Consider the following 18,609-nt stretch of genomic DNA (forward strand, 5'->3'; position numbering starts at 1 on the left):
CGACTAAAACGTTTTATTATAGCATGAGTTATTGCCGCGGGGGTATTTTTATTTTGGCCAGAACCCCATAAACGTCTAGTTCATTAGACATTAGATCTCGCTGAGACAGCCTGTATAGTGAGCTGTTGGAAGAAGGGCGTCAGCCCAACTGGTCCATATTGAGCGCACTAAACTACATTATTTTTTCTTTTTACATCTTTTATTATAATTTTCTACATTACTTCTTTTTTGTTTAAATCATTACATATTTAATTGTTAAATCCTTTGTATTTGCACCCTCAATAAAGATTATTAGTTTATAACTTAAATTAGATAAATTGAGTATAAATAAAAAAATATATTAAAAATAATCAAAATTTAAAACTTTGTTTGTAAATCAGTCTTAAATGAAAAAGGAAAAATATCATCTTTAAATTGACGTCTCCCCAAAACATTACTTTTATACTCTTCCATAGCTTTTTTTAAAGGCGATCCATTAATTATAGCATCTAAAATGGGGTATTGCCCCCCTTCTTGATCTGTTACCGTAGATATAGGCGAAGGGGTCCTTTCCTTACTCGTTTGAGATCTGCTATTTTCTTGGAAAATTTTATACTTTTCCACAGCATTTTCTAAAGGGCCCCCATTGATAATTGCATCTAAAATAGGGTATATTCCCTCGTCTTCTTGGGTTATTATCGAAGAAACAAGACCAGAAAAATCCTCAACTTCATTATTTGTATCAATATTGTCTACAACTTTAAAATCTTCATTGAACTCCTTAAATAATTTTGATTCCGTCGATAAAGAAAAAGGCATATCTTCTATACAGTTAAAAATTTTGGTGGTTTCTTTGGTATCGGTTTCAGAAGAAATTTCAGAAACATCTACATCTTTCATAATATCTTCAATCCACGAATCTTTTTCAAAAATCGTTTGTAACGAATCCAAATCATTTGTAGATTTAGCTTTCTGAGAATTCTTTTTAAATGGATTCTTAATACATTCAGTTTCATTCATGGTACTTTTACTTTTTTTAAATAATTGTCTACTTTTATTTTGAATCGATCTTTTATTACCACAGGTAGTATTTCCAATAAAATCATTCATATTTTGGAATAACTTGGTGGGTTTTAAATTATTTCTCAATTCAATTCTTTTCTTTTCTCCAAGTTGTTTGTCTCTACCATTATTTTCAGTCAATTTCTCACTACTAGTCATTTTTGCAACAAAATTATTTCTCTGTAATGATACTAAATGAATTGTTGAATTAGTTTTATCAAAATCATTTGTTGTACTTTTACTTTTTTTAGTTTGAGGACTTATTTTATTATCTCTCAAGAATCGTTTAGTACTTTTAGTACCACCTTGTGTTATCACTTTTGAAATAAAATTGTTTCTATCACTCCATTCTTCTAATAAAGCTTTATACTCCTAAAACAACCTATTTAATTATTTATCTATTAAAAAATCAATAACCTCACAGTATTTGCAAGTTCTAATTGGTAATTTGATAAATCCCAATCAATTCTATGCCATATATGATCATATGGATCTCTTAAGTTGTTCATATGGTCCTTATGTATTCTTTAAATAAGATTTTAATAGTTATTAAATAAATGTCTTTTTATTAAAATACTCACTCTATGAATTCATTTAATTTTCCAACTAAATTTGAGTCAACCCATTTAATAATATTCCAAAGTATTTTTAGTTCATCATCATCAACAAATTCTTTTTCAGTAAACCCTATTTTATAAGGAGCATCACTAATCCTTTTAAAAACCACCTTATTAATCAAAGTTTCAATTTCTTCCCCTATAATAATTGAAAAATCCACATCTAATGGAGTTTCTTTTAATTTTTCTAATGTTGTTATTATAATATGTGATGAATTAATTGTACTTTTTTCATAATTAACCACAATCACATTTGCAATTTTACTCATTTCATAATGCCACAAGCATATTGATTTAGAATCACATATTATTAGGACAGGAAATTTTAAATCATCAATTATAGCACTTAGTAAAGCTCGTATTATTATAGCAATATTTGTCCCTTGTGGATAAGTTACTAATTTACCTTTAATCTAAAAAAAATAGCATTAAAAATGTGTATAGGTGAATGAATCGTACCTTTTTGTTATAGTTTTCATATAAACTTCTTATGCAATCAAGATGATGATCTTGTAAGTCTTTTAAATGATCCTCTGTTATATAGACGGCTTTTTTAGCATCCCAATGTGACAAATTAAGTACGGAAGTAAACATATTGTGTATAAATTATAACTAAAATGAGATGACTCATTAATTTTTTTTTTCTTTTATAATAAAAATAGCGAATAAATAAGTATTTGGTTACTTAAGATTCAAGAAATTTAAGTAATCCCTTACCATTTTAATATAAATCAAAGTAAAAGCCTGTAAAAGGAAAATTTGGTTATACATAACCTCAATAATTTAGTAACTAACAATTTTTAGCGCCATCTATAAAGTGTCAAATGAAATTACTATTTACCTTGAAGTTGTTTGAAGTTATTTTATTAAAATTGTAACCTAAAATAAAAAAATTATTAATTTTTTATACATAATTAGATAACACGAGTATAACAAATTAAGTAGAAGAAAATTTTGGTTTTACACAACCCAATATTTTTTAAAATAGTTAAAATAGCAATTTTAGCGCCATCTATAAAGTGACAAGTGAATTAAAATAAAAGCTAAAATAAAATAATTATTAATTATTTATAAATAATTAGTCCTGTAGCTCTAAAAAAACCAACTATTCTTTTAGCAAAGGTAACTAAAATAGCCATGGTAATGGCTATTTTTTGGTAATTAATTTCTCTCTTCTTAATTAATTTGTAAATAACGAAGTTATGGTCTACTTCCGGTAGACCGGAAGTGGCAGCCATCTTGAAAATATTTTAGATCGAAAGTTCCGAATGAACAATCCATGCTACCAAAATTTCAAATCTCTACGAATACTGGAACCTGAAAAACTTCTAACGAACCGTTACGTGAGACACCTGTATATCAAAGAAAGATATGAACAAAGTAATGATTAACAAAATTGAAAAAAAGTTATAAAACAATTGCCACAGTAGAAGAAAAAGTGCGAAAAACATAGAAATTACTTGTTGCATCTACTGGTATGGACATTAATACAAATATCTTCTGAAATAAAGCAAAGTACTCAAAAGTAAAACTCTAAGTTGGCAATATTGCAGAATAGATAGATTTATTTTGTTAATAGTTAAAAATACTGTATTAACAAGAATAAAGAATGATAATAATCGTCGATACAAAAAATAATAGAGTTCTGACGTTCAATAGTGACGTCACAGTCTTTGTTGTATGTACACCTGCCCCATACTTTATTTATTTTTGATTCTGAGTAGTGGTGTAACGGATATCCGGCAACTATCCGGTATATAGATATCATTCATAGGAATTAGTATCTCTTTTAGGTGTTGGACACTGCAGATAATAATCAAGTTCAACCCCAACACGACTTTTTTCATTGAATACAACTTTATTTATATCAGGTTTGCCATTAGCAACCTCATTGTAACAATCCCAATACAATAAAATAAATATATAATATATAAATATATAAAACAAATAAAAATTTAAATACTCATCTTTTAATTTGAGATAAATTAATGATCAAAAAAGAATCTAGCAATTTATTATTTCATCTATGTATTTTGGATAGAAATCGATCTTTGCTGATAATAAAATTAATTATTAATTATTTTTTGCCGCTACATAAAGTTGTGGTGGTTTTGGCCAATAGATGGCAGCATATACTTGTACTCCGCTTATGTATAAATCGTGGTAAACCTTGGTACACCACACCGCTATATGTGCATACTTACTCGGTTCAGCAACTTTAATAATGTATAAACAAAGGTAAAAGCAAATTTTGAGTTTAAACTTAATAATTTATTAAAATAACAATTTTCAGCGCCATCTATAAAGTGTCAAATGGAATAACCACTCCCTTGAAGTTAGTTTATTAAAATTATGAGCTAAAATAAAAAAATAATTAATTTTTTTATAAATAATTAGATAAATGCGAATATAAGATATTAATTTATAAGAAACCAACAAATTTTTTTTTTATATTTTAAAATATGCGCATAAATTTGCGCATCTCACTTGTCTTAACGTTTGTATCTCTGACATTTTTTGTATGGTTATATCAGGTTATATGAGTTTACTGGTTTTTTAGGCGTCCGTGCTTTGTGGTTGTGGCCTTACCACTCAGAAAGTAAAAGACATCGCTTTATCACGCGGTTTAATTCCTTTGTTACAAAGAATTTGGATTAAACTCACTGTTAAAGCGAGTCCAGTAAAAACTAGTCGGTATCAATCGTCGTTTCCATTCATTTTAAGGTTAGGTATTAGTCGGTTTTCGCGCGTTTCTCGTCCCACGTTTTTCCGTTAATTTTTGCGAAGAATCCATCAACGAAATGGATGAAGATTGGGATGATCCGACTCCGGTCGTTATAAATGTAAGTGAATTGATAAATAATATTTGCTTTTTATCCTATTCAAACAGTTTTATCTTAACACTGATAATTTTTTGTGTGTTAGAACTTTGATTCCGGAAAAGCCTTTTCCAGAGGTCGAGGATTCTCCAGCAACGTTGACAACGATCCTCCCGGTGGCAATTGGGATGATACCCCTACATTTGGTGAATATAAATATAACCTAGTCTTAATTTAATTATTTTAAAATACATTTATTAGCATATAGTCCCAAAAATCTTTTTTTTTTTGTAGATTCAAACAATGGTAATTATGGTGCTGGCTCCGGACGATTTGATAAACCACGGGGTAGAGGTAGAGGGGGAGGTCGCGGGGATTTTAGAGGAGGACGTGGAGGCCGAGGTGGTCGTGGTGGTTTTGATGGGAACTTAAATGGAGATGGTGATAGTTATAGAGGAGACGATCGAGATGGAGATGACCGGCCTAGTAGAGGTGGAAGAGGGGGCGGGCGTGGATTTCGCGGGGGGTCGCGTGGAGGAGGTGGTGATCGAGGTGGAGGAGACAGAGGAGGTGGGTTTGGAGATGGCGGAAACGAGCAGGAAGAAAAGAAGAGGGAAATTTATATTCCTCCAGATCCCACACAGGATGAAAACGAAATGTTCCATTCTGGAAACACATCTGGGATCAATTTTATGAAATACGATAATATTGAAGTAAAGGTAAGAAATAAAAGGTTTATGAAATGCTTTGATAAATAAATTTTGAAAGTTAACCTAGAACACCTCTGTCAATAGAAACGGCCGCCTGGCAAAAGATGGCGTTACTTATTAAATTTATGTGTTCATTTAAAACTGGTGTGAAGTTATCCATAAATCCCAGCCATAAACTTAAAACATTAATAACTCCGTAACCAATACGATTTGGATCACCAAATTTCACACACAGGTCACTCTTACCGTGAAGAACAACTTACAACCCCCATTTGTAAAAAAAAAAATTTTCAACCCCCACCCCCGAAAAAGGGATGTTTTCGCCCTGATGGGCACTTTCGAATTAAACCAAATTCTACCACATAATAGAACACAGTTCTAAGTATTTTTATCAATTTTCAAAACACCGTAACCCTTAACCAGGGTTGCCAGGTTGCACACATAGAATGTCGTTAGCCATGTCATAAAAAAATCGTGAGATGTTGAAATTTGATTAAAAATCGCTCAATTTTAATAATATGTTACATATAGACATAGGATTCAAGTAATAGTATATTAAAAAACAAGTTTCGTAAGATACGCTTGAAATGCACGAGTTCATGTTGAAAAACGAGTGGCGAAGCCACGAGTTTTTTAATGAATGAGTGCTTTAAGTCTTATGAAACGTGTTTTTTATGCTATTTTTTGTAATTCGCGTTTTTATCCATTTTTTTTTAACAAAAATAAAGTAAATTTTGACAATGTAGGGAAATAGGTATGCAGCAGTTGGTAACACCGTAACACTTGAAAATGACAATTTGAAGTGACAATTAGAAACTGTCAAAACACAAAATGCATTCATCTGAAAAAAATGTTTCATGTACACCTCCCAAAATAAGAGAAATTGCTCAGTGTTCAATATCCTCATCATTGTGGACCTTGTATTCGATGCTAAGAACATGTTTAAACATCCATAGACAAAAATTGTCACATTGACAACTAGAAAAATTAATGACCCAATGTCACCAACTTGAACTGGTTTTATAAAATGTTACTAAAATCTCATTACAGCATCGGATGCTGTAAGGAGTCTCATTACAACACCCGTTTGAGTACTGTTAGAGCTTTCATTACCGTCGCGAATTACAAAAAATAGTTTAAACAACGTTTGTATATAAAAGTGATATAATTAAAAGGAAATAAAATATTAGTAACTAATAGAGAAATTAACAGTAACCTACAATTCGAGTTGAAAATGCTATGATTTTACTTTGATTTTATTAACACTAATAATTATTATATTATTTTTGTAATAAAATCGTGAGAAGTACATGTCAAATCGTGTGATCGTGAGATTAAAGGTAATATCATGAGACCTGGCAACAAGAAAAAAAATCATTCTTATAAACCGCGGATGGGACTTTAGGGGTGAATTTGATCCCGATGGACACTTCTGAAATTGATGAAATTTTAGGATGATTTAGAGGATGCCTTTAGCGATCTAAATCGACCGTCAAAATACCGTAACCGTTAACGGTTTTCGGGGAAAAAAAATTGTTTTTAGACTCTATACCAGTGGTGTTCACTAATTTTTGACCAAGATCGACTTTTTATATACATAAATGTTTTGCCAAGATCGACCAAAGGGTTTAAAATCTTTTTTTGCTTTTTAAAACTTTTTTACCTACTGGCTCCTCCTATCATATCGCACCTTTGACACTAAAGTTACTCAACTCAAATAATAGTGTTTATAGGAAAACAAGCGGCAATTGATTAGAGGGCACCTTTTTATGACATTTTATGATTAAAACTAGTCTATGTCGGTATTTGCTTGTTTGTATTGTTTTTTGTTTCGTTGCTATGGCAACCAATATTATTATGTTAAATGGGATGATTTTTGATTTTGATTTTTGACATTGAAAGCTGTCAACGGCGTTATTTCGGCGCCTACTTTGATTGTAATTTGCTGATTTAATATTTTCAGAGAACGCATTTTTTCTCGATTTTTTTCTTGTACAACCATATGATTTAGTATGTTCATCGCGTAGAGGGATTTATCATCTATCAATATACAAAAAAAACATATGCATCCCATTTAAAATAACAATGTTGGTTGCCATAGCAACGAAACTAAAAACAATGTAAACAAGCAAATATCGCAAAAAAATGCGCCACAATTAATAAAGAAACTTTTATTTGAAACATTTTTCTTTAAAACGTTATTGGCTATATTCCAGACATTTGACACACCCGTATATTTAGCAGGCCAAAACTTACAAATGTACAGGGGGGTTCAAATTCGATGTCCCAATAGGCTTCCTCGGAAACTATAAGAGTTAGAAAAAAAGTTTCTTACATGTCATGATTTCGTTTTCCGAGAAACTGCTGATGCCGAAAACCTCAAAGCGCTATCGTTTTTTGTTTTTCCCCTAATATCGTAAAACCTTGGTTATTACTATAGGTGGAGTATTATAACTATGGACACTTTTTTACAGAGAATTTCATGACGTAGTCAAAAAAAATGTTTCCGCTTTAGATTATGAGTTATCATGACAATTTTCGTTTTTTTTTAATGAAAACAACCACTGATTATTCGCTTATTAAATTCGTTATTTTTTTCTGATTACAAAAATATAGGGTTTGACAGGTCTATTTCTTATTGTTTTAGAATAAAACTAAAAATAAACTTTTTTTTAGTGTCGTCAAATAAATTAAATTTACAGTTTCCTGTAAATTTTAACTAAAAATTAGAAAACATATTTCTGATATTTGAAACAAATACATTTGTTGAACTATTTAATTTATATTTGTTTTACACAAAAGTAGGAATAGATTGCATTATTTCACATTTTTTATTAATATTTAATATTATTATTAAATGACTTAATTAATTATTGATAGATGGCGCTCTGATATATATTTTTTTAAAGTCCCTAGATTTACAAAGTACCGCGGCTTGACGCCATTTTGGCTCGATATTTTTGTAAATAAGTGGTGAGATGCAGTGACAAGTTGTCAAACCGTCATTTTGGCTCGAAAACGGGCGTCATGAACCGCGGTACTTTGTAAATCTAGGGACTTTATATTTTTTTTAATTGAAATAAACATAGCAACATTTGTTTGTATTCAAAAATTTTCTGAAGTGTCAAATTAAAAATCCTGTTTTTTTAAGATGGATTACAAAAACGAGGAAAAGTTTAACATGTTAGAATATTTATGTTAGTAAATTTTATATAAATTTTTAATAGAATAATTTTTAGTTATAGTACCGTAATTTACAGGAAACTGTAAATTTAATTTCTTTGACGACACTAAAAAAAATTTTCTTTTTAGCTTTATTCTTCGATTTTGCAAGAAAAAGCACTTGCTAAATTTTTATTCATTAGGGCCCATGTGTTGTTAAAATTTAATGATATATTCCTAAAGTCTCTGATGATGGCGTAAGCCGAAACCGGTTAGACAATAAATAAATGTTATTATTTTCATTGTTTCTTTTCATCTTTGTATTTAGGTATTATTTTAAAAGATAATAAAACTATGTGTATTATTTACTAGTTGGATGGTTATTTATTTTTGGCTCTACCGGTTTCGAATGTTTTTTACATTAATCTTCAGGAGCATGCCACGTCAAAATTGTATACTTTTAAAAACATTTCTTTTCTTTCAAAGGTCTTTTCGTGTTGTTGGGTTTTCGCTCAAAAACTTATCTATTTTAACACTTTAAAAACTAACATTATTATATTTTATTCTTTTCGTTTGTCTTCTAAAGGTCGCCTTGTTGTTTAAGTTTGTCGACAAACTTTAATAAACTGGTTTACATTATAGAGAATATTCTGGTTTTTGAGAATATTCTCCTTTTTCATCTCTAATATTAGCAAGGAAAAAGCCTAATTTTTAATTTTTGTAATTTTAGACTAATGGAGAAAACGTTCCAGCTCCAATTAAATCTTTTGAAGAGTCAAATCTCAGACAATTAATCTTAGAAAATGTTAAGAAATCCGGCTACAATAAACCGACGCCGATTCAAAAACACGCCATTCCTATCATAATGAACGATCGTGATTTAATGGGCTGTGCTCAAACAGGTTCAGGAAAAACCGTAAGTTATAACAAATTAGTACATCTTCTTTTAGTCATATTTTTTCTTATTTTTTTGTATAGGCAGCATTCCTTTTACCTATAATAAATAGATTATTAGCTATGCAATCTGAATTACCCGCTACCGACGGTTCATCCGCTGAACCATCCGCTGTTATAATTTCTCCCACAAGAGAACTTAGCATTCAAATCTTTGAACAAGCTCGAAAATTCGCGTATGGGTCGTACCTCAAAATTAGCGTGGTTTATGGAGGAACTTCAGTTAATTATCAGAAATCGGCTCTACTCAAGGGTTGTAATATTTTAGTAGCGACGCCTGGACGATTAAGCGACTTTGTGGGAAAGGGTGTCGTTAGATTCGATTCGTGCAAATACGTTGTTTTGGATGAAGCAGATAGAATGCTTGATATGGGATTTTTACCGGTCGTTGAAGAAATGATGTCTCATTCTACAATGAGCGACGTGGTTAGTATTTTTTGACACTTAGAAATAATGGATTAATTGGAAATTCTTTGTTATTAGGCCGATAAGAATATGTTGATGTTTTCTGCAACTTTTCCGGATGAAATTCAAATGTTGGCTGGAAAATTCCTTAATAACTACATTTTTGTGGCTGTGGGAATTGTTGGGGGAGCTTGTGCCGACGTAGAACAAGTCTTTTATGAAGTAGAAAAGTTTAAGAAGAGACAAAAACTTCTTGATATCTTAAGAGAAGAAGGTAAGGATAATGACAATAAATCAATTACATAAATGGTCTATATTATTATTTATTTTAGGAACCGACAAGACTTTGATATTCGTCGAAACCAAACGAATGGCAGACTTTTTGGCTACATTTCTCAGCGAAAATGATTGTAGTACGACCAGTATTCATGGTGATCGTTTACAACGGGAGCGTGAAACGGCCCTTAACGAATTCAAAGCTGGCATTAGAAATATTTTAGTTGCTACCGGCGTTGCAGCTCGCGGTTTGGATATTAAAGACGTTAAACACGTTATCAATTTTGATCTCCCAAAGGATATTGAGGAGTATGTTCATCGTATTGGACGTACTGGACGAGTTGGTAAGAAAGTTTGAAAAAATTTTTAATTTTTGGGGTCAATTGTCAAATCGTCGAGTTGAAACTTTCGTTAGCATTCTGAGCGTGATCTCCCAAACATTTGACTAACAAATTATCTTTAGATAGATCTTCAGTTTTGGTTACTTGTTCCTACAAGATTCTAGACATTCTAGAAATATTTGAGAAAAACCGTTTTTTAAAAAATTAGCGAAGAATGCGCTTCAAGGAAAGCTGCTGTTACTTCAGAATTTCGCTTTAATATTTTAGTATCACATTAATAATAAAGAAAAAAGATCGCCATTGTTATTGATTCTAATGGTTTTTATGGGGGCAATGAATAAGATGGATTTGTTACTTGACTCAATCTTAATGATAATAAAAACAAGAAAGAAAATGGGCAACATTTCAATTACAACTTATAAAAGAAAACATGATACATGTTTTATATTACTAGGTATTTTATTCTATCAAGTATTTCTTTTATAATCAATTTTCATTGATTGCTTGATTTTTATCATATCTATACAAGATTTTCTGTTTTGGTTTTAGTTCATTATTTGTAATAACTAGTAGTGGCGACTTATCCAGCCATTAATTAAAGTATCCTCTTTTTAATGCAACAAGCCGTTTTGAAAAATCACTTTCAGTTCTTCAGAAATAAATCTTTGAAGTAATCGACAATTTTTCCGATTTTCAATTTTCGCCGATTAAGTTTTAAAAATTCGCATAAAATCCAGTTCTTGGAATATGAGTATGAAAATTTCCCCAAATGTTAATAAAAGTGTCCTCTTTCCAATGAACCAACCAATTTTGAAAAATAACTTAGTTTTTGAGAAAACAATATTTGAAGTTTTGATAAAATTAATTTCTTGAATGATCCTTGTGGAAATATCACCAATTATTAATTACAGCATCCTCTTTTTAATGCAAAAAGCCGCTTTGAAAAATCACTTTCAGTTCTTGAGAAATAAATTTTTGAAATGATCGACAATTTGTTCGAATTTTGCAATTTTCATCGATTAAGTTTTAAAAATTCGTATAAAATCCAGTTCTTGGAATATGAGTATGAAAATTTCCCAAAATGTTAATAAAGGTGCCCTCTTTCCAATGAACCAACACGTTTTGAAAAATAACTTAGTTTTTGAGAAAACAATATTTGATGTTTTGAAAAAATTTTCGATGTTGCAATTTTCATCGATAACTTCCAAATTCGCTATAAAATTAATTTCTTGAAGAATCCTTGTGGAAATATCACCAGTTATTAATTAAAGTATACTCTTTTTATTACAACAAGCCGATTTGTAAAATAACTTACAGTTCTTGAGAAATAAATTTTTGAAATGATCCACAATTTTTTCGAATTTTACAATTTTCGCCGATTAAGATTTAAAAATTCGTATAAACTTCAGTTCTTGGAATATGAGTATGAAAATTACCCAAAGTGTTAATAAAAGTGTCCTCTTTCCAAAGAACCAACTATTTTTGAAAAATAACTTAGTTTTTGAGAAAACAATATTTGAAGCTTTGATAAAATTTTCATGGATAATTTTCAAAATTCGCTATAAAATTCATTTCTTGAAGGATCCTTGCGGAAATATCAAGAAGAATAAGAGTTGCTGAGGAAAAGCTGAAGGGAATGGTTTAAGATCTTGTACATAGTTCGGTTTTTGACCTCATTAAAAGTGAGCTGCAATTAAAATAATTGCATTCACTGTTGATATAGATAGTAGGTTGTCATTTTTATAACATTTTTAAGTTTGAAAATCTTTGATTCTTTCTTTATCCAACATGGTAGACGTTTCGATTTGGAGTACCTTCATTATTTAAGTACCACTAAGTTTTATGTATTCCTACATCTCCCAGAAAAGAAATCGTCGCGAAAGGGTTAACCTTCGAGCGGGCGCGCTGTTATAAAATTTATCACAATCTTCGTTTTTTTAATATATTTCCTTATATAATGCATTTGAAACGATTTAACGCTAATGTATTCGTGTAACCATGTATTTTGAACATTATGATGTGAAAATTAAAGAAAAAAAACTATTGTCGTCGTTTTTACGGCAAAAAAAGGTGTAAAAAATAAGAATTTTACACATTAATTGCTGATTGATAAGGCCGTATTTATATTATGGGATGAATTTATGGTGTAAATGTATTATAAACACGTTTCGAGTCATATGTGAAAGTTTTTGGGTTGTTTGCAGAATTTAGAAAAATACAGGTCCGTAATGAAAGTTTTGTCGGAATCGGAATTTTTTGCTTCATCTGTTCAATATTTCAAACTTTTCAATTTTTTCACTAGTTTGTATAAAAATTCAATATATTCAGGTTTCTTGCGTGTAAATAAGAGATCTGTTGGGACCGGAAACTAAATTTTAAAACGCCATGAGGGTTTGTTTGCACAGGCCGTAATTATTTTTTAGGAGTTATTTACGATTAGTTTTTATGCGTAGGTAATCCTTGGAGGATTTCGGGGTATATTTAGAATACGGTTGTCAATATATAAGTTTAGAGATCAGCGTTACAGTCATTGTGTAAAGTGTCGTTGGAGCGAAAAGAAGTCGTCTTATTCAAAAGTTTTTGTGTTGAAAAAAATATTGAGTGTGTTAAAATATAACAAGTGTTAAAATATAATAGATAAATGATGGCAGCACCAGAAATATTATCTAAAAGTGACATTGAAAACAACATTCAAGGACTATTTGATAAACCGCAAAAAGAAGAAGAAGATAGTGAAGCCGGAAGTGATTTGAGTGATGAAGAAATTGAAGTGAATAATTTTGACAGCGCATCTGAAGAGGATAATTCTTCTGAAGAGGATGAAGAAAGCATTGAGACATGTATTGAAGATTTTTATGTTGGAAAAGACAATCTCAGCATGTGGAAAAGAACAAAATACGCAAAATCAAGTCGAACTAAAAATATTAACATAATAAAAGAAGTTTTAGGTCCTACTTGTGGTGTAAAAAATCTTAGTGAATTAGAACTATTTCAAAAAATTATCGATAGTATAATGCTTGAAAATATTGTGGCACATAGAAATACTTATATAGAATCTCTGAGATCAAATCGTGATTACACACGAAGCAGAGATATCAAAGATACCAACATAAACGAATTATTGGCTTATTTTGGAATACTTTTCTTAATAGGTATTAAAAAGTCACATTTTGCCAATGTAAAAGAAATTTGGTGCAGCGATGGAACAGGTATTCAAATGATTAGAGCAGTGATGAGCTACAAACGATTTTTGTTTTTAACTCGATCTCTCCGCTTTGATGATAAAGTTACAAGAGTCGATAGGCGTAAAATTGTTTCTTCGAGAAATTTCTAGAAAACAGCCAGCGTGTTTCAAGTTAGGTGAATTCGTCCCAATAGACGAAATGTTGCATCCTTTCCGAGGTAGATGTGAATGGATACAGTATATTCCAAGCAAACCCGCTAAATATGGAATAAAAATGTATGCACTTTGCGATGTGAAAACTTTTTATGCATACAACATAGAAATTTATTGCGGCAAGCAACCAGATGGTCCGTATATGGTATCTAACAAACCGATGGATTGTAAAGCGATTGGTAAAACCAATAGAAAATTCAAACAGAAATGTTACTACTGACAATTATTATACCAGCGTAATTATAATTAATACCAGATTATTTACTACACAAGAAATTTGTTTAGACTGTAAAAATGAATCTGATTCAAATTAAAATATAAAATGTTTAACAATTACAAATCGTCAAAATCGCAACAACCTTGAAATGTCGCAAAATGTAAAATATAAATGCGTATGTTTTTTAATAATTTATTTGTTTTTTAATATTTATTTATTATTTTATTTGTTTTTTTATTAGTTTGTTAATGTTTTTTGATTTTTAAAAATGAATTCATTTCATTGATTTCATTTTATGTTAACAGTTACTTAATACATATTAAATACTTCTACTCTAGTAAAATGTGTGTTTTTTTAAATAACCTAATACATACTTATTAATGCGAACCCGTTGTCATAAAATGTATTTGTTATATTCCGCTTTTGTTATAAAATCGAGCGCGCCCGCTCGAAAATTGATACGGACCTGTGTTATAAATTTTATACACAGCGCGCCCGCTCGTGTTACAAAATCGAGCGCGCCCGCTCGAAGGTTAAGCAGCAACCTAGAAGTGGGACATTAGTAGTTGTATGTAGTTTCATGTGGGGGTGAATTTCTTCACAGTACTTAGCCCCCAGTGGCCCCTTTGTACATTTCCACAATTTACTGTTCATTCAGAAAACCAGCCAAAGGTTTTAATGAACGTTAATATAGAATAGAAGGGTATGTTCTTTATAAAATAAAAAACAAAAGGAGAACTTCTTACTTGCTTAATTTATTAAAATTTTTATCAGAACCAGTTTCGAATAATCACATTCATCATCAGCTAAATCTAAACGTAAGTACGCAAACCACAATTAAAAAACGTATAAAAAACTATAAGAAATAACAAATAAAAAAACTCTTAAAAATAAACACGAAAATTACTATTACATCTCAAAATGAACAGAAAAAATAAAAATCTATCACTGAAACTTTCAAACGTTAAGTGAATAATAATACAACACGAGTCTTAACCATAAAATAATAAAACCGGGTGGAGAGTGAATGAGAAAGGGAGGGGAACTATTTTTAACAAAATCAGGTTTTAAAATTTGAGGTCTTATTTAAATAGTTGAACAGGGGTTTATAATAATATGAAGTTTGATCATTTAGAGTTTCATATTCGGGCAAACTATCATATCTTTTTATTTCTGACATTTCAAGAAGATCCAAGAACCAATAATGTATATTTTATTACACATCATTCTTTAAATTCTAATTATCAGATAAACTACTAAAGTTAGATATATGACTTATCGTTAACTAAAGGTAACTTGATGAGCAATTCAACTATCACACAATATACAGGCTGTTCCATTTAAAAACTTATGAAAAAGCCATTTGAAACACATCAAAAGTAACTAAGCTTTATGAACATGCTGTATAGCAGTGGTGTCCATAACGTCGATCGCGATCGACTGGTCGATCGCAAAGCAGTTTTGAGTCGATCGTCAAGAAAATCATGAATCTGAATATCTAATATCTGGGCCTCAGAGCAAAAAAAAAGGAAGGTTACTTTAAACCCGTCGGTCGACCTTGGTAAGACATTTATATGAAAAGTCGATTTTGATCAAAAATTAGTGGACACTACTGCTTTAAATCGACTAAACGTCAAAATTGTTGATTTTCGAAAATTAACTCAATCATAACTCAAAAACTAAAAGCGATGGAGAAAAACTTTCTATACATAAAACCGTAGTAATGGGCCATAAAGGCTAGATCCATAACAAGATTGAACTCAGTTATTACTATTTTTTATTTATAAGCTCTAAATCGATTAAACATCAAAATTGTTGATTTTCGAAAATTAACTCAATTATAACATAAAAACTAAAAGCGATGGGGAAATACTTTTATACAAAACACCTTAGTAATTACCCATAAAGACTGGATCCATAAAAAGATTGAACCCAATTATTACCATTTTTTATTTATAAGCTCTAAATCGATTAAACATTAAAATTGTTGATTTTCGAAAATTAACTCAATCATAACTCATAAACTAAAAGCGATGGGAAAATACTTTTTATACATAAAACCTTAGTAATGAGCCATAAAGACTAGATCCATAATAAATTGAACCTAATTATTACTATTTTTTATTTATAAGCTCTAAACCGATTAAACATCAAAATTGTTGATTTTCAAAAATTAACTCAATCATAACTCAAAAACTAAAAGCGATGGGGAAATACTTTTTATACATAAAACCTTAGTAATGGACCATAAAGACTAGATCCATAAAAAGATTGAACTCAATTATTACCATTTTTTATTTATAAGCTCTAAATCAATTAAACATCAAAATTGTTGATTTTCGAAAATTAACTTAATTATAACTCAAAAACTAAAAGCGATGGGGGAAATACTTTTTATACATAAAACCTTAGTAATGGGCCATAAAAACTAAATCCATAACAAGATTGAACCCAATTATTACCATTTTTTATTTATAAGCTCTAAATCGATTAAACATCAAAATTGTTGATTTTCGAAAATTAACTCAATTATAACTCAAAAACTAAAAGCGATGGGGAAATACTTTTCATACATAAAACCTTAGTAATGGACCATAAAGACTAGATCCATAAAAAGATTGAACTCAATTATTACCATTTTTTATTTATAAGCTCTAAATCAGTGGTGACCATAACGTCAATTGCCAAAAAAATTATGAATCTGAAATATATATGAGCCTCAGAGCAAAAAAAAAAAGGAAGATTACTTTAAACCCTTCGGTCAATCTTGTCAAGACATTTATATAAAAAGTGGATCTTGATCAAAAATTAGTGGACAACACTGCTGTATAGCGTATCTAATATCTTTGGATACTGTCGTTTACCTACTGGCTTTGACTATTATCTGACATAGTTTCAAGGCAAAATTAGAAAAACAGTCCTTTTGACATCGTTTTTAAAAACATCCTGCAATGAACACATTTTGGAAAAACAGTCGAATATCTTAGGAATTATGAACGGTATGAGTTAGTAACATATACGGTTGTATAAACAAATTTCATGCTATTCATAATATGATAAAATATACAGGTGTTCCATTTAAAAAAATCTATATACTCTCCGCTATGCCTAAATGGAACAACCTGTATAAGTGAAATAATTTTACGTAATAGAAAGTGGTGAGTCAAAGAACTTTTGTATAAAATATTTTTTTTCTTTCTCAAACGGTTTAGCAATTATCATCCGCCGGGATATTAATAACTCACCCTGTATAGGTATAGCATTGCAATTGTGATATTCAACAGAGTAAACTCCGTTGCTCTGTAAGGCTTCTTGTTTATTATGGTAGTTTGACAAAATCTTACTTATTATGTGGCTGTTGGAGAAAGCCAATGTTATGTTATATTTTGCAAAAATGGCTTTAGATTGGATAGTTAAATTATTGTAGGGTATGGATTTATAAATGGTGATATGTATTGTTTTTAGTATATAAAGGATCTCTTTTTAGTTTATAGTTTTTTATAAGTTTATTGATTATGGTGAGGGAGAAACTATTGACATTAGCAAGGTTTTCAATGTACTTTAGTTTTCTTAGTAAAAATGGGCAGAATCAAAAGGTATCGTTATGGGTAGTGTTAAAGGTTTACGAAAACTGTTATATTCAATTTTATCATTATTGTTAAGAATCCTAAGGAAATTCAATTGTTTTTCTTTTTCAATTTCGAGAGTAAATTTTAGTTTTTCGTGTGCGTTATTAATTTGTTTTTGAAATAAATTTAATGTTTCAAGATTACCTCCCCAAATGCAAAAAATGTCATTTACATAATAACTTTTTAATATTGCTGAAAAAAGGGTTGTTATTGTTGATTATGAATTCATTTTCTACGTGGTTGCGTAGATGTCAGCAAGGAATCCAGATAGTGGCATACCCATAGGTAACCCTTTGGCTATGTTATAGTAGTTGTTATTGAGGGTACAAAAGTTTTGTGTACATATATGTTTTAATATTTAATTGAAATGATCTATTTCTTCTGGGTTATTGGTGACAGAATGAAAAAGTTAATGTCCAGCGTGAATTTTATTGGGATGTTGGAGTAAAGATTAGTGACGTCAAATGATACCATTAGAGCACCTTTAAATTTGAATCCTTTGTTTTCTCTATGAATTCTCTTGAATCAAACTAGGTTTGATTTATAATAATTTATTTTTTTCTTTTTAGGAAATCGTGGTAAAGCAACGAGTTTATTTGATGGCGACACAGATAGACAATTAGCAAGTCATTTAGTGAAAATATTAAAGCAAGCAGACCAACCAATTCCTGATTGGCTAGAAAAGTCGGGACAAGGAAGAAGTATGTACGAGTCTTCATCGTTTGGTGGCGAAGATGTTCGCGGAGACAGTTATGGCCAAGATCGGCAAACGATCGCTCAGGACTTTGTTGCGGAAAAGGATGAAGAATGGTAATCGTCGCGAGTAGAACGCCCCCTTTATAGTTTCTTTCGCTAACTTATAGTGAGACATTTATTTTGAGTTTATTTCTAACTATAAGAATTCGAAAATAAACGGATCTGCAACATGCTGTGCCTCGCAGTTTAGTTAACTTAAGTTTATGAAGTTCTGTTTTGTTTCGTTTTATATTATGACTTAAAAACATTTACGATGGCGTTAACAAATTATAAGTTTATATAAGT

At 30.3% G+C, this 18,609-nt stretch overlaps 2 protein-coding genes and 1 long non-coding RNA gene across 4 annotated transcripts; 2 read left to right on the forward strand and 1 right to left on the reverse strand.

Moving 5' to 3' along the window:
* Positions 1-197: 197 nt before the first annotated feature.
* Positions 198-2,492, reverse strand: LOC111417636 (uncharacterized). Of its 2 annotated transcripts, XM_071198107.1 has the most exons (6): positions 2,376-2,492; positions 2,118-2,270; positions 1,623-2,071; positions 1,464-1,566; positions 1,284-1,413; positions 198-1,232 (listed from the first exon to the last, which is right to left on the reverse strand). In XM_071198107.1, the coding sequence occupies exons 2-6, from the start codon at positions 2,250-2,252 to the stop codon at positions 358-360; spliced, it is 1,692 nt and encodes a 563-aa protein (XP_071054208.1). In that variant the 5' UTR covers positions 2,253-2,270; positions 2,376-2,492; the 3' UTR covers positions 198-357. The 2 variants fall into 2 exon arrangements, with proteins under 2 accessions (XP_071054208.1, XP_022905734.2); XM_023049966.2 differs by having other exon boundaries at positions 198-1,413.
* A 1,339-nt stretch (positions 2,493-3,831) lies between these two features.
* On the forward strand, positions 3,832-4,087 carry LOC139430377 (uncharacterized). The gene is made up of 2 exons (XR_011640861.1): positions 3,832-3,896; positions 3,952-4,087. It is a non-coding gene; the product is annotated as an uncharacterized lncRNA (long non-coding RNA).
* A 132-nt stretch (positions 4,088-4,219) lies between these two features.
* On the forward strand, positions 4,220-18,494 carry LOC111417635 (ATP-dependent RNA helicase vasa). Its single transcript, XM_023049965.2, has 8 exons — positions 4,220-4,501; positions 4,584-4,683; positions 4,772-5,196; positions 9,080-9,265; positions 9,328-9,729; positions 9,787-9,982; positions 10,041-10,328; positions 18,138-18,494. The coding sequence occupies exons 1-8, from the start codon at positions 4,460-4,462 to the stop codon at positions 18,380-18,382; spliced, it is 1,884 nt and encodes a 627-aa protein (XP_022905733.2). The 5' UTR covers positions 4,220-4,459; the 3' UTR covers positions 18,383-18,494.
* Positions 18,495-18,609: the final 115 nt, after the last annotated feature.

This window comes from Onthophagus taurus, chromosome 7 (genome assembly GCF_036711975.1).
Source record: "Onthophagus taurus isolate NC chromosome 7, IU_Otau_3.0, whole genome shotgun sequence".
Taxonomy (NCBI): domain Eukaryota; kingdom Metazoa; phylum Arthropoda; class Insecta; order Coleoptera; family Scarabaeidae; genus Onthophagus; species Onthophagus taurus.